Below are 12,615 nucleotides of genomic sequence, written 5' to 3'. Positions count from 1 at the left end.
GCTTAAATTAATGAAAAGGCCTTCTCTTGCAGACTGCCATTACTGAAGAAGTGTTTAATGACTGTCTTTTGCTGTCCCCACTTTCCTTTTTCCAGCCCCATCACCACTACCACCAGGTTTAATGTATAAACTGCTTCATCTTGACTATGTACATCAGCAAGCACTTTTCTACAAATACAGATAAAAACACAAAAATAAAACCATGCGTCCTAGTAAATATGCACATGTCTTGACAAAGTATGGGCTGTCAAGGTTTGCTGCTAACTAATAGAGTGGAGGTTAGCACCAACCAAACATCTTGCACATCCCAAAATATTTGTACATTTTGGCTCATCATTTTTCAGCGAACGAACACTTTGATCAGGGTTCATTCTGATTTTTCTATGCTTTTCAGCGGGTCTGCTTTTAAGTTTCCTTTTAAAAATGCTTTACCTTTTACACAATTAATGTCGCATTGCCAAGAGGATTACTGGCACAATTATTAATTCATTTAAGCTCATGTTGTATATTTTATTACGGATCGAAAGATGAATCAAAAACCATCTACAAAGATGAGCCTGAATGCCAACACCCTTCTGGATGTGGACCCTCAGAGTACCTCTGTGGTTCCTACACTTGCTGATAAATCCTTTTTAATCAAGTTTGTGTCTTTGCTATCGTCACACATGCGTACATTCCTTCCCCTTTCTTCCGGACTACTTGAAATGTGTATCTAGAAGGGGGCTATATAGTTATATGTAGTAGTCAGCATTAATTTAAAAGCAGTTCTGGGTGCATGTAGAGGCATGCCCACCACACTGGTCTGCCCTGCTGTGTGCTGCAGCTGCACTTCTCTGCACCAAAATATTGTTTGCTCTTTTTTGGACACCTTGTGGGCGGCCATTTTCCTTTATTCGTCTGTATTCTCTGGATGTGGATTGCTTCTGGTTTGAAAACGTCGGTTTCCACTGTGTCCTCTGTGGAGTACTGCTGTACATGCAGTACCAGCTGTCTTTGTTTTATATTTTCACACAGGATTATTTATATTTTTTTTAGGAAGAGGCTAAAAACACCATGACGCTTTCTTTTTTTTCCAGAAATATTGCTATATAATATACACACACAAATTAGTTCTACTTTGGGAAAACTTGTTTGTAAAATACACCGACCAGACGTATCACAAGCTGCTGTAAAAAGAGCAATGCATGTCACAATTCCCACACCTCCAGGCAACACAATTCTATAATGAAAATGTTCTGCTATAGTGAAGAAATTAATTCACTCACTACAATGCATAGTTACATGACAGGTCACAACTCCTGGGACAAATCTGACGCTAACACACATACACACACCAAAAATGTAGATATTAATTCCCTTGAATTTATCTTTTCGTGCTGCTGCTTAAAGGGTTGACACATAATGAGCATGCACAATGGATGCAAATATTATGAAGGAAATGACATACACACACACAACACACACACACACACACACACTAACACATGCTTGATGCTTGGTTTGATGGGCGGGATGGGGAAGGGGGGTTGGAGAGATCTGTTAATTTTTAGGGTTTTTTGATATATGAATTGTTTAACTACTAAGATGTATTGCTGATGATTGTGGTATCGGTCTATTCTTGTAGATATGTATATAAATGTACATTATGTATATATTGGAATTAATAAATATATATGTTTTAAAAAGTAAGATGCAGCGGCCCAATGAAAAGGACTCCCTGCATTTCTCAGGTTTGATAGTAAATATATTCTCAACCTCAAAGTCATCCACCTCCTCCGCCTCCTCACCTGTGGATTCTTCGTCTGAGGAACTTTCAGAGGAAATCTGTCCTCTTTCTCGCCAGGAGTTGTTAGGCTTTTCTTTGCAGATTTTAGGGTATGCTCCTCTGGAAGCCACACTGCCTATTAGCGATAAGCTGGCAGTAGGGGCTCCCATGGAGTCCACCCCGCTTCAGGGAAAAGCCTTTGCCGAAAAACCCTGAGGTCGATCCTCTGATGGTTGATAATGTAATGACCAGCTAGATACACTTCTTTTCCTGTTGGTAGGACTTGAGAGCGTAGATCTTGAGAGCGTAGATCTTGAGAGCGTAGATACTACGATACCCAGAATGCACCGGACCCGGGAGAAAGATTAACCAGTTGCCGGTGAAACTTCAGGTAGGAACAGGAATAGCCGTGGATAAGGCGGGAAAATACTCAGAGGAAAAGGGCGGAAGAGGAGAGGAGGAAACCAGGAGACCGGCACCGAACCACCGACGAGACGGCAGCAGAAGTGCCAGAGGAGCGTTAAGAGTAACGCAGAAGGAGATAAACAAAGGCGAAATGCCTAGAGGGGAAAGTACAACTGAAGGCAAAAAGCGGAACACTCGAGCAGCGTGTAAACCCGACGGTGAAAGCAGGGTTGCAACGCGCCGAGTGCTAGCTTCGACGCATCTTTAAACACGTCATCGCGAAGTCAGGGTGAAACACTAGAACGTTACACTGACTTCGCCGGAAGCATACTCAACTCATTTCCTCCTCCATCGTTCCCACAGCTTTCAGGGGGCTCGGATCATGACAGTATGACCCCTTTTCAATGGCACCCCTCCTGGTTTTTCCGGGATGCTGCTTATGAAAAAGACGTAGGAGTCGAGGAGCCTTAAGATTCCCTGCTGGTTCCCAGGTCCTTTCTGACCAGGGATATCCTTTCCAGAGTATCAGGTACTGCAATGTTCCATTCTTGTATCTGGAATCAAGAATACGGGATACTTCATATTCTTGTGGAAGGATTGTCTTTGTGATTTCCTTTTTGTATCTCCGTTGATGGGGATCAGATATATATTTTTTGAGTAGTGATGAGTGGAATACAGGATGGATCCTTCGTAACGACTGAGGCAACAACAGCTTGAACGCTACTGGATTGATGCATTCTGTGATGGTAAACGGACTTATGTATCTTGGGGCAAATTTCCCTGGATGCACCCACCTAGGTAGAAACTTGGTAGAAAGCCAAACCTTGGTTCCAATCTGCCATTCTGGATTAGGTCTTCTTCCTGGATCGGCCCACCTTTTGTATCTTTGTCGACTGTGTCTCAGAGCCTCTTGAGCCTTTTTATGGGTATCTTTTAGGATGCTAAAAACCTGGTCAAGTGTGGGTGCTTTGGTAGGTTGGATTATGGAAAAAGGTAAATGTCTGGGGTTGTACCCATAGGTACAATGGAATGGGCTCATACCAATGGCTGAGTGAAAGGTGTTGTTGTACGAAAATTCAGCAACTGACAGGAGCTGATACCAGTTGTCTTGTGCTTGGTTACAGAAACACCTTAGGTACTGTTCCAGGGTACCGTTGAGACGTTCTGTTTCACCGTTACTTTCTGTGTGAAATCCAGAGGACATGGCCCGCTGGATGTGGAGTTGCTTACAAAAAGAAGCCCAGAACTTGGAGGTAAATTGTGTTCCTCTGTCGGACACAATAGTAACAGGGACTCCATGGAGTCGGACTACTTCTCAGAGGAATACTTCTGCCGTTATGGAGGCAGAGGGTGTTCCTTTTAAGGCGACAAAGTAAGCCAATTTACTGAATGAATCCACTACCACCATAATGGCTGTATGACCCATAGAATCAAGTAATTCCATTATGAAGTCCATTGATAAGTGTTGCCAGGGTCCGGTTGGAGGTTCCTCTTGTTGTAGAAGGCCCAATGGTTTGACTGTGCTGTATTTGTTCTGAGCACATGTGGGACAAGAGGAAACATATCTTTTGACATCACTGACGACAGTAGGCCACCAAAAGTGTCTTCTGATTAGCTCCAGAGAGGCTGCTTGACCCTTGTGTCCTGCCGTAGGTGTATCATGACACCATGATAAGGCCCTAGATTGAAGTTCTTGAGTAGGTAGGTACAACTGGTTCTCCTTAAACCAGTATTTTCCTTTCTTGTTTAATTCTTCCTCAAGGGGAATGGGGTCGTCTTTTTCGGCATCGTACACCTGTTGTAGAAACAGGTTAACGGCACACACAAATCTTTTTCCTGATAACAAAAGCTCTTGTCCAGATTCTTCTCCATAACTTCTGGATAGAGCGTCTGCTAATTGATTGTCCTTCCCAGGTACATAGGTGAGTTCAAAATCGAACTGAGAAAAAAAATAAGCCCACCTTGCGTGACGTGAATTTCGACATTCCATTTGTTGTAATATACTTAGGTTTCGGTGATCCGTACGTACACAAAAGGGATGTTGAGCCCCTTGTAACAGAAGCCTCCATTCCTCACAGGTTCTTTTGATAGCGAGTAGTTCTTTTTCGAGTACCGAATAGTTTCTTTCACTTGAGGTTAATGTCTTCGAATAGTAGGCTATGGGGCGTTCCAATTGATCTTCCTTCTTCTGTAAAAGGACAGCACGTATCGCTCCTTGGGAGGCGTCGGTTTCCAGGATGAAAGGTAATGACTGATCCGGTTGTCTGAGTACGGGTGCTGAAGTAAAGGCTCGTTTCAGTTGATTGAATGCCAAATCAGCCTCTGAGCTCCATGTAAACTTTACTCCCTTCTTTAATAACGCAGTGATGGGTAAGACCATTTCTGAGAACCTGCCGATAAACTTTCTATAAAAGTTTGCTAGGCCCAAAAAACGTTGAACATCCTTGACTGACTCGGGAATAGGCCATTTGTTTATGGCTTCCGTCTTGTGTGGGTCCATCTCTATTAGATTAGCGCTTAGGATAAAGCCTAAATATGGGTCAGTGGTACCTTCAAATATGCATTTTTCTGGTTTGGCAAGAAGGTTGTTTTGACAAAGTCTTTGTAACACTTCTCTGACATGTTGACGATGGGTTTCCAGGGTGTTTGAAAAGATCAGTATATCGTCTAAGTATACAATAACTGATGTGAAGAGTAAATCCGCAAAGACCTTGTCCATAAATCGCTGGAACTGAGCAGGAGCGTTGACCAAACCAAAAGGCATAACACAATACTCATAATGCCCCAGAGGTGTTCTGAATACCGTCTTCCACTCGTCCCCTTTTTTTTATTCTGAGCAGGTGATAGGCGCCTCTCAGGTCCAATTTGGTGAACCATTTGGCCCCCTGAACTGCTTCCATGATATCCTTGATAAGAGGCATAGGATATCTATCTTTGATAGTATAGCTGTTTAGACCTCTGTAATCTATGCATGGCCTAAGTTCTGTGGTCCCTTATTTTAGAAATGAAGAACAGCGATGCTCCCGCAGAGGAAGTGGATGTCTGAATTAATCCATTCTGAAGGTTTGTATTTAGGTATTCCCTCAAAGCTTCTTTTTCTGGGAGGGATAACGGGAACATACGCCCGAATGGAACCACCGCCCCTGGCAGTAAGTCAATCTTACAGTCTTCTGGTCAGTGAGGAGGTAAAGGCCGAGGTTGCACGTCCAAAAAGATATCCGTGTAATTTTTGTATTGTGGAGGCACGATGTTCAAACTAAGTATAGGTACTGGTCTTTCTTGAGTTATGGTCTTTTCCGTTTGTGTAAAACAAGAACCAGAACAATATTCGGATTGGAATTCCACTGTATTAGCCTTCCAGTCAATACACGGATTATGTTTTCTGAGCCAAGGTATACCCAGTATAACTGGAAAATGTGCAGCTTTTATGAGATCGAACCCCAGTCGTTCTTGGTGGAAATGCATCTGTACCGACAATTCCTGAGTTTCTTCAATGATGGGTCCTGATGTCAAGGGAGTGACGTCTACACATTCAACTGGAATGGGCTGGGTTTTTACCTTCCTCGGTATGGACTGACTTCTGGCCCATTGGTCGTCCATAAAATTACCTGCAGCCCCACAGTCTAACATGGCAAGACACTCCACTCCAGGGTGGTTCACCCATTTGAGGAATATTTTAAACACCATTAAATGATGGGATGCGTCCAAAGTGACTGGAGGGGTAGGAAGACAGGGATTAGCAGTTTGAACCCCTTCCTTGTCCCTGTTCAGGGTCGGGGTCTGTCGTTTCCCGCTTTTCTGGGAGGAACTTCAGGGCAGTCTCAGAGTAAGTGCCTCTCCGAACCACAATACAAACAGAGATTCAGGTCTTTCCTTCGCTTTCTTCCTGCTGCTGTTAATGGTCCTCTGGTTGATCCGATCTGCATAGGTTCTTCAGAACAGGATGTTACGGATGTCTTCTCAGAAAGGATCGGGAGGTTAGGAGGTAACAGAGGGTAAGACTTGGGTCTTTTCTTTTCTGCTCGCCTTTCTGACAGGCGAAACTCAATCTGTAAAGCTAGTGTGACCAAATCCTGAAATGTGGAGGGTCTGGCAACTCTGGCCAGTTCGTCTTTTATTTCCTCTTGTAATCCTCTCGGGAATAAGGTTTGTTTAGCACTATCCGGCCATCCGGTTTCTTGCGCCAGTCTTTGAAATGTGGATACATAAGATTGTACGTCCGAAGTCCCTTGTTTGGTATCCAACAAGTTCTCATAGGAAGAATACTGTACTCGGGTCTCTCAAAGCGGGTACGGAACAGCTGAACAAACTGACCGTAGTCATTCAACACCGGATCGGAACCTGTCACCAATGGGGTGGCCCATGCTAGAGCATTACCCACCATATTAGATATAAGAAAGCCAACCTTGGCCTTATCCTGTTCAAATGCCTTAGGGCGGAATGTAAAGTATATCAAACATGCATCCAAGTACTCCTTGACCTTCCTTGGGTTTCCGTCATATTTGCCACATGATAGTGGTAACGGGGAGAGATCTCCTCTTACTTCCTCCCTCTGAAGTAACTGTTGTCTCATGGCGGTATTATCTGCTCTGAGAGCAGCATTATCAGTCTCGAGGTTCTGTACCTCAACATTGATCCCTTGGATAGCGTTCACCAACTCCTGGTATTGTTCTAGACTAGCCATCTTTTGGCGTTGCAAACTCTCAGGTTTGATAGAAAATATATTCTCAACCTCAAAGTCACCCACCTCCTCCGCCTCCTCACCTGTGGATTCTTCGTCTGAGGAACTTTCGGAGGAAATCTGTCTTCTTTCTCGCCAGGAGTTGTTAGGCTTTTCTTTGCAGATTTTAGGGTATGCTCCTCTGGAAGCCACACTGCCTATTAGCGATAAGCTGGCAGTAGGGGCTCCCAGGGAGTCCACCCCGCTTCAGGGAAAAGCCTTTGCCAAAAAACCCTGATGTCGATCCTCTGATGGTTGATAATGTAATGACCGGGTAGATACTCTTCTTTTCCTGTTGGTAGGACTTGAGAGCGTAGATCTTGAGAGCGTAGATCTTGAGAGCCTAGATACTACGATACCCAGAATGCACTTGACCCGGGAGAAAGATTAACCAGTTGCCGGTGAAACTTCAGGTAGGAACAGGAATAGCCGTGGATAAGGTGGGAAAATACTCAGAGGAAAAGGGCGGAAGAGGAGAGGAGGAAACCAGGAGACCGGCACTGAACCACCGACGAGACGTCAGCAGAAGTGCCAGAGGAGCGTTAAGAGTAACGCAGAAGGAGATAAACAAAGGCGAAATGCCTAGAGGGGAAAGTACAACTGAAGGCAAAAAGCGGAACACTCGAGCAGCGTGTAAACCGACGGTGAAAGCAGGGTTGCAACGCGCTGAGTGCTAGCTTCCACGCATCTTTAAACACGTCATTGCGAAGTCAGGGTGAAACACTAGAACGTTACACCGACTTCGCCGGAAGCATACTCAACTCATTTCCTCCTCCATCGTTCCCACAGCTTCCAGGGGGCTCGGATCATGACAGCATTATGGAGCAAGTGATGGTTAGGGATTGGTAGCCACTTTGTGATATTCTGTACAGCATTTTCATGCAGCACAGCAGATGAAAACACATCAATTTACTAAGCAGCATGAAATCAAAAGAAGCCTTCAAAAGCAACAAGCATCCATTTTCCCCACAGACCTACACTTGTGTTCTAGCTTCTACCAAATGCTGACTCCAAAACGGAGCTTTCTTCATGATGCGCCCTTCCACATGATGCTGAAGGATGGGACCAGAGGTATACATTAGCAAATAAATGAACACATACTATGACAGGACTGATGCCCATCTGTGAATAAACCATGTGGTAATCTGTATAAATGCGGATGTCATAACAAACTACAGATTTAAACCTTCTGCAGGGAGCAGAGTGTCCTCCTTATTAACTTTCCTAACTGAAACATACATTATCTGACTGGGATACACTGACACATTCCGCACACACCTTGGTGTACACCTTCTGGGGTAGCTGATTCTAACATAAGAGGTCTCATCTGATTATTCCTAGAAAATATGCAGTTAATACGGCTTCTCCATCCAGAACACCATATGAGTCACCCGAAATAGTCAGGACACAAGATATTCATAATGTACAGAGATATAAAGATTGGCTCTACCAACTGAAGCTTTCCTCGATAGATTTCACTGGTTTAACAGCAAAGTATTTATCGTTTAAACCTTAGTTTGGTCCAGAAAAGTATTTAATCTTTCTAAAAGACAAGGAAGCAGAAATCCTGTATTTGAAAGCCAGATTGGGGGTTTCACCATTAGCATCTGTGAGTGGGGATACTACTGACAGATGTTAGATTTGCCAAATTGAGGAAGAGAATTTATGGCATTTTTTTATCTAATGTACTCTGTACACTAACCTTAGGCGAAGGTGGCTTTTTCCAATTTATAAGAACTTAAATATTGTGATTACCAGTCAGACCATCAAAAACTTTATGGGAATCCAGAGTGATTTTGAGCTTTGAGCTCAGTCTCAATGTTTGTAGAAAGTGCGGCCAATTGGAAGGAAATCCATGGATCCAGAGTACCTGGGCCATCAAACTTGTTATGAAATTGTTGCCTTTTACGGAATGTTAATTGGTCTGTTTTTAAGAAATGTCATATCTATGAGACTGATTTTGAATTATTTTAATGTGATGAATTTTGTGGAAATATGTGGATTTTATCGTTTGTATAGCGAAATAAATAATGTACTACTACAACTACCATATGTCAGGATATCTCGCAAGTGACAGCAGATATATACAGTGTTGTTGCCAACGAGTGATGCACTCCATCAGATGGGAGCAAGATTAGTTTTTTTCCACCTGTGCCCACAATAAACAACAAAACAACACCCTTGTTATACTCTGCTCGTCTGTGGGATTTCAAATCAGGTCATAAGCATGAAGAAATGGACAACCGCTGTAACTGGCAGACAATATCTAGAAATTGAATTTAGGGGTCCAGTTTCAACTAATTCAAGGAGCCTCACTACTTCTCCCCTGGTTGCTATGGCTGTTTCCGTTGATACATTAAAGCTGCAGGGTTAGGGATCAGAGCAGGGTGGATGGTAACTGAATATGCACTTCTCTATTTAAAACTCACCTGAAGTAATATCTTTTCTCTTGTCTTCAATCAAGCGCCTAGATGGCTCTGGCCTTTGTGTGCTATATAAATGACAAAATAAAGATAATCAGTTTATTTTCAGTCGTATTGGGGAAAGGCCAGATATCATTAATCAGGCGTTATGTAAGCTCTTTTGTCTTAGGAACGCTGGAGCTGTTTTTTAGCATATCAGTCATATCAGGATTCTGGACAGGTTTATTTTGAATTAAGTGGAATTAGCAGCCCAAACAGCAATCTTTCCTCTTTTGCTTTCTAGGGTGCATACCCTGGAACCGCGGGAGAGCTCCAGCATCCAGTTTGAGATTACCCCGTCACGGAGCGGATCCAGACAACTGTTGGTTGTTTTCACATCCAAGAGATTTCCGGACATTAAAGGGTTCCAGAGTGTTGAGGTGGTTGAGTCTCATTAATGTCCCATCACCAAGTGCTGCAGTGTGCCTTGTATAATCTTGCTGGTATTATATTTTGCCTCAGTAGTGTGAGTCTTTTGTGGTGTGTATATTTCTGGGCCCCTTGGACCCTGTTCCAATTTATAATGTTTTCTTATCTCATAATCGGAGATGGTTCTTCATCATTTATAAAGATTTCGAGTCTTCTTGAAGATATATGGAAATAGTGATGCAATCAATGTTAAAAATGTGGGATGCATAGACATATATGTACATCATGGCTGTATGATATATATGTGAAGATGTATAAATATTCAATCTTTCAATATTCACCATTACTCTTGTTCCAAAGGGTTTACACTAAGGCAATAAATATATTTATGCAGACCAGATAAGTAATAACCTATAAACCCCATAATATATCACGCACAAACATGAAGACTCCCCCCCGCGTGTCAATCCATAGTGTCTGCCTGCTTTGGCCTTGTGATACTCAATACATTGAAGCAGGTTCAGTCATGAAGTAGCGAAATGTACTGAATACCAACATAGTAAAGATGTCCCTGCTCAATAATGGGACAATCACAAGTCATTGCCATAGGAAACCAATAACAAGTGAACAGGCCACTGTTGCCAACGGAATTCATGGGTTGAATGTCACCTAACAGTGTAGGTGCTAATTCCACACTGTGCATTATGTATGCCTAAAAGCAGGGGAGCCACCCAGGTGTGAACAAAATAAAATGAATAAGGAAAAAAGTGATATAAAAAAATTAAATAAGGACGGTGAGAATTTACTTGTATATCATGCAGCTCGTCAACCCTACTAATGTTGATAACATTCCCAAAATACCTGTGAAATATCCAGAGCTGGCCCTCCAGCCAACAACTAACTGTTGACACCTTATACAACCACATTAACTCTATTGAAACAAGACCACAAAGGAAATCCTTCTCTCTTCTTTCATCAAAATAGTGCCCCATAACACACTCTTACCCACCCTTAACATCCGTTAATCCCCTTTCCAGACAAGCATCTTCCCATCCTCTCTAAACACATTCTTACACCACCCCACACCTCGTTAGATGAACTTTTTAACTATTGCTCCTTTAGCAACCTCCCATTGTCTGGGACGGATAATTGAGTGGCAATGCCTTGGTCTTGTAAACAAGACTCTACTGAGCAGCTCTGGTTCAGTACCAAGTCCTGGTACTGCGCTTAGAGGCTGGAGTCTGGCATAAAGCACAAGTCCGTTTTTTATGTTTATGTTTAGGATCCTTGTACTCAGCCCAACTTCAAGATCACAGTGTCTGCTACCAATCGCTGCAGTCCTGCCAGTTATTTGTCTCCCCCTGCTGAAACACAGACACGCCAACAACAAAAGAAATGAATGACAGTCTCAATCTTATATGCACGAGTGTACTCTGGCTACTGGCTGGGGCTACAATTTACCCACAAATGTTCCTCTCCCAAATGGTATTGGACCGCCCACTGCTTTCCTGACAGAAAACACATTGCACAGATAGACTTGCCCAGATCTTCTACGCATAGGTGTAGCCAGGATTGTCTAACAAGTGGGGTCTGAAGCTAATGTAGTTGGGCCCACCGCTGTGACGTTAACATCTGTAAATGCCCACACAGTGCTGCAGAGTAGGCATTTACAGATTTTGGGTGGGCCTTGCCCGCTCAGGCCCTACCCTGTCTACGCCTCTGCACATAACAGAAAAATGTGAAGACCCTGAATGATCTGAAATAAACTCCAATCCCCCTTTTAACAGAATTATGTTCACATATTAAGAAATTCTCATAAATGCTCTGGAACTATATGTGCGTGGTTTAATGATGCGACAGTGACAGAATTGTGGTAAAGAATGTGCAGTGCTGTAGCGGCACCAAGCCTTTCTGATGCCCTCTCCACATAGTTTGCATTAATTAAAACAAAATATATATGGTATTCCTGTTAAATATGCACCTTTTTTTTTTAAAGGAAAATAGGATATTTGGTTAATTGTTATGAGGTATTGTTTGACGTTCACGTTCACTTTCGAAATACATTTGTGGTGTATTGTCCGAGCCGGAGTACACCCTTTGAATTGTCTTTGCAATGTCGTAGGTACTCACATTGAAAGCCCTCAATTGTAAAAGGTTGATGTTCTCCATCGTTTCAGCAATACGCGCAGACTGTCTTAATAACAATTAGCGGGTGGGGCCTCTGGGTGGGTCCTGACCTTGCATTAGTCAGGCGCCTGAGCGCATATTGAGTAATCCAGCCCTGGAAATGTGTATTTTTAAAAACAAAATGTGTTCTTTTTCAATAAAAGCTTTGAACAAATATGCGTTTTCTTTTCTTGCAACACAAAGTTATTTATTTCTGATACACGTATCGTCTGAGCGTTTCCAAGCGATGGTCGTTTGCTATTTTTGAGGGGTTCCACTTACTGCAGGTTTACAGGAACCAATACTGGCGCCCTTAAAGGAAAGCTTGCCTGACACTAAGCGAGACACCGAAATCAGCAAGGGGCTGTGTCTAATTCTTCCAAATGTGCTCGTGCAAGTTTCATCTTAACCCAGAACGACGTTGAAAGACTTTTCAGGTATAGGGTCGCCATACTAGCAACTTAGTCCTCCACCCAGGAAACTGATATGTTTGTATTTGCCGCTTTACTCTTCCAAGTAGGGCAACAGATGGGCACTGGTTTATAAAAGTGTTCTCCATGTATGTGTGTGTGTAGGACACACAGATGGAGCAAGGCCATGCATTCTGTCAGAATAATTATTCACAAAAGTAAATCTGCTTGAACACATTGTGGAAGGGGTCGAGCTGGGGGAGGGACTGGACATGTTGCAGGCCAGGGAAATACACATGTGCAATGCATGCCGGGGAT

At 43.0% G+C, this 12,615-nt stretch overlaps 1 protein-coding gene across 3 annotated transcripts in view; it reads left to right on the top strand.

Moving 5' to 3' along the window:
* Positions 1 to 12,062, top strand: part of LOC138580590 (protein-glutamine gamma-glutamyltransferase E-like) — a 551,664-nt gene extending 539,602 nt beyond the window's left edge. For all 3 annotated transcript variants that reach the window (XM_069651249.1, XM_069651251.1, XM_069651250.1), the window contains one exon: positions 9,597 to 12,062. In XM_069651249.1, coding sequence (XP_069507350.1) covers positions 9,597 to 9,750 — 154 coding nt within the window. In that variant the 3' untranslated portion in view covers positions 9,751 to 12,062. The remainder of the gene's footprint in view (positions 1 to 9,596) is intronic.
* The last annotated feature ends 553 nt before the right edge of the window (positions 12,063 to 12,615 follow it).

Source organism: Ambystoma mexicanum, chromosome 3p (assembly GCF_040938575.1).
Source record: "Ambystoma mexicanum isolate Mex_15411 chromosome 3p, UKY_AmexF1_1, whole genome shotgun sequence".
NCBI classification, from domain to species: Eukaryota; Metazoa; Chordata; class Amphibia; order Caudata; family Ambystomatidae; genus Ambystoma; species Ambystoma mexicanum.
The sequence above is the reverse complement of the archived record's forward strand: the minus strand, read 5'-3'. Positions and strand labels throughout refer to the sequence as shown.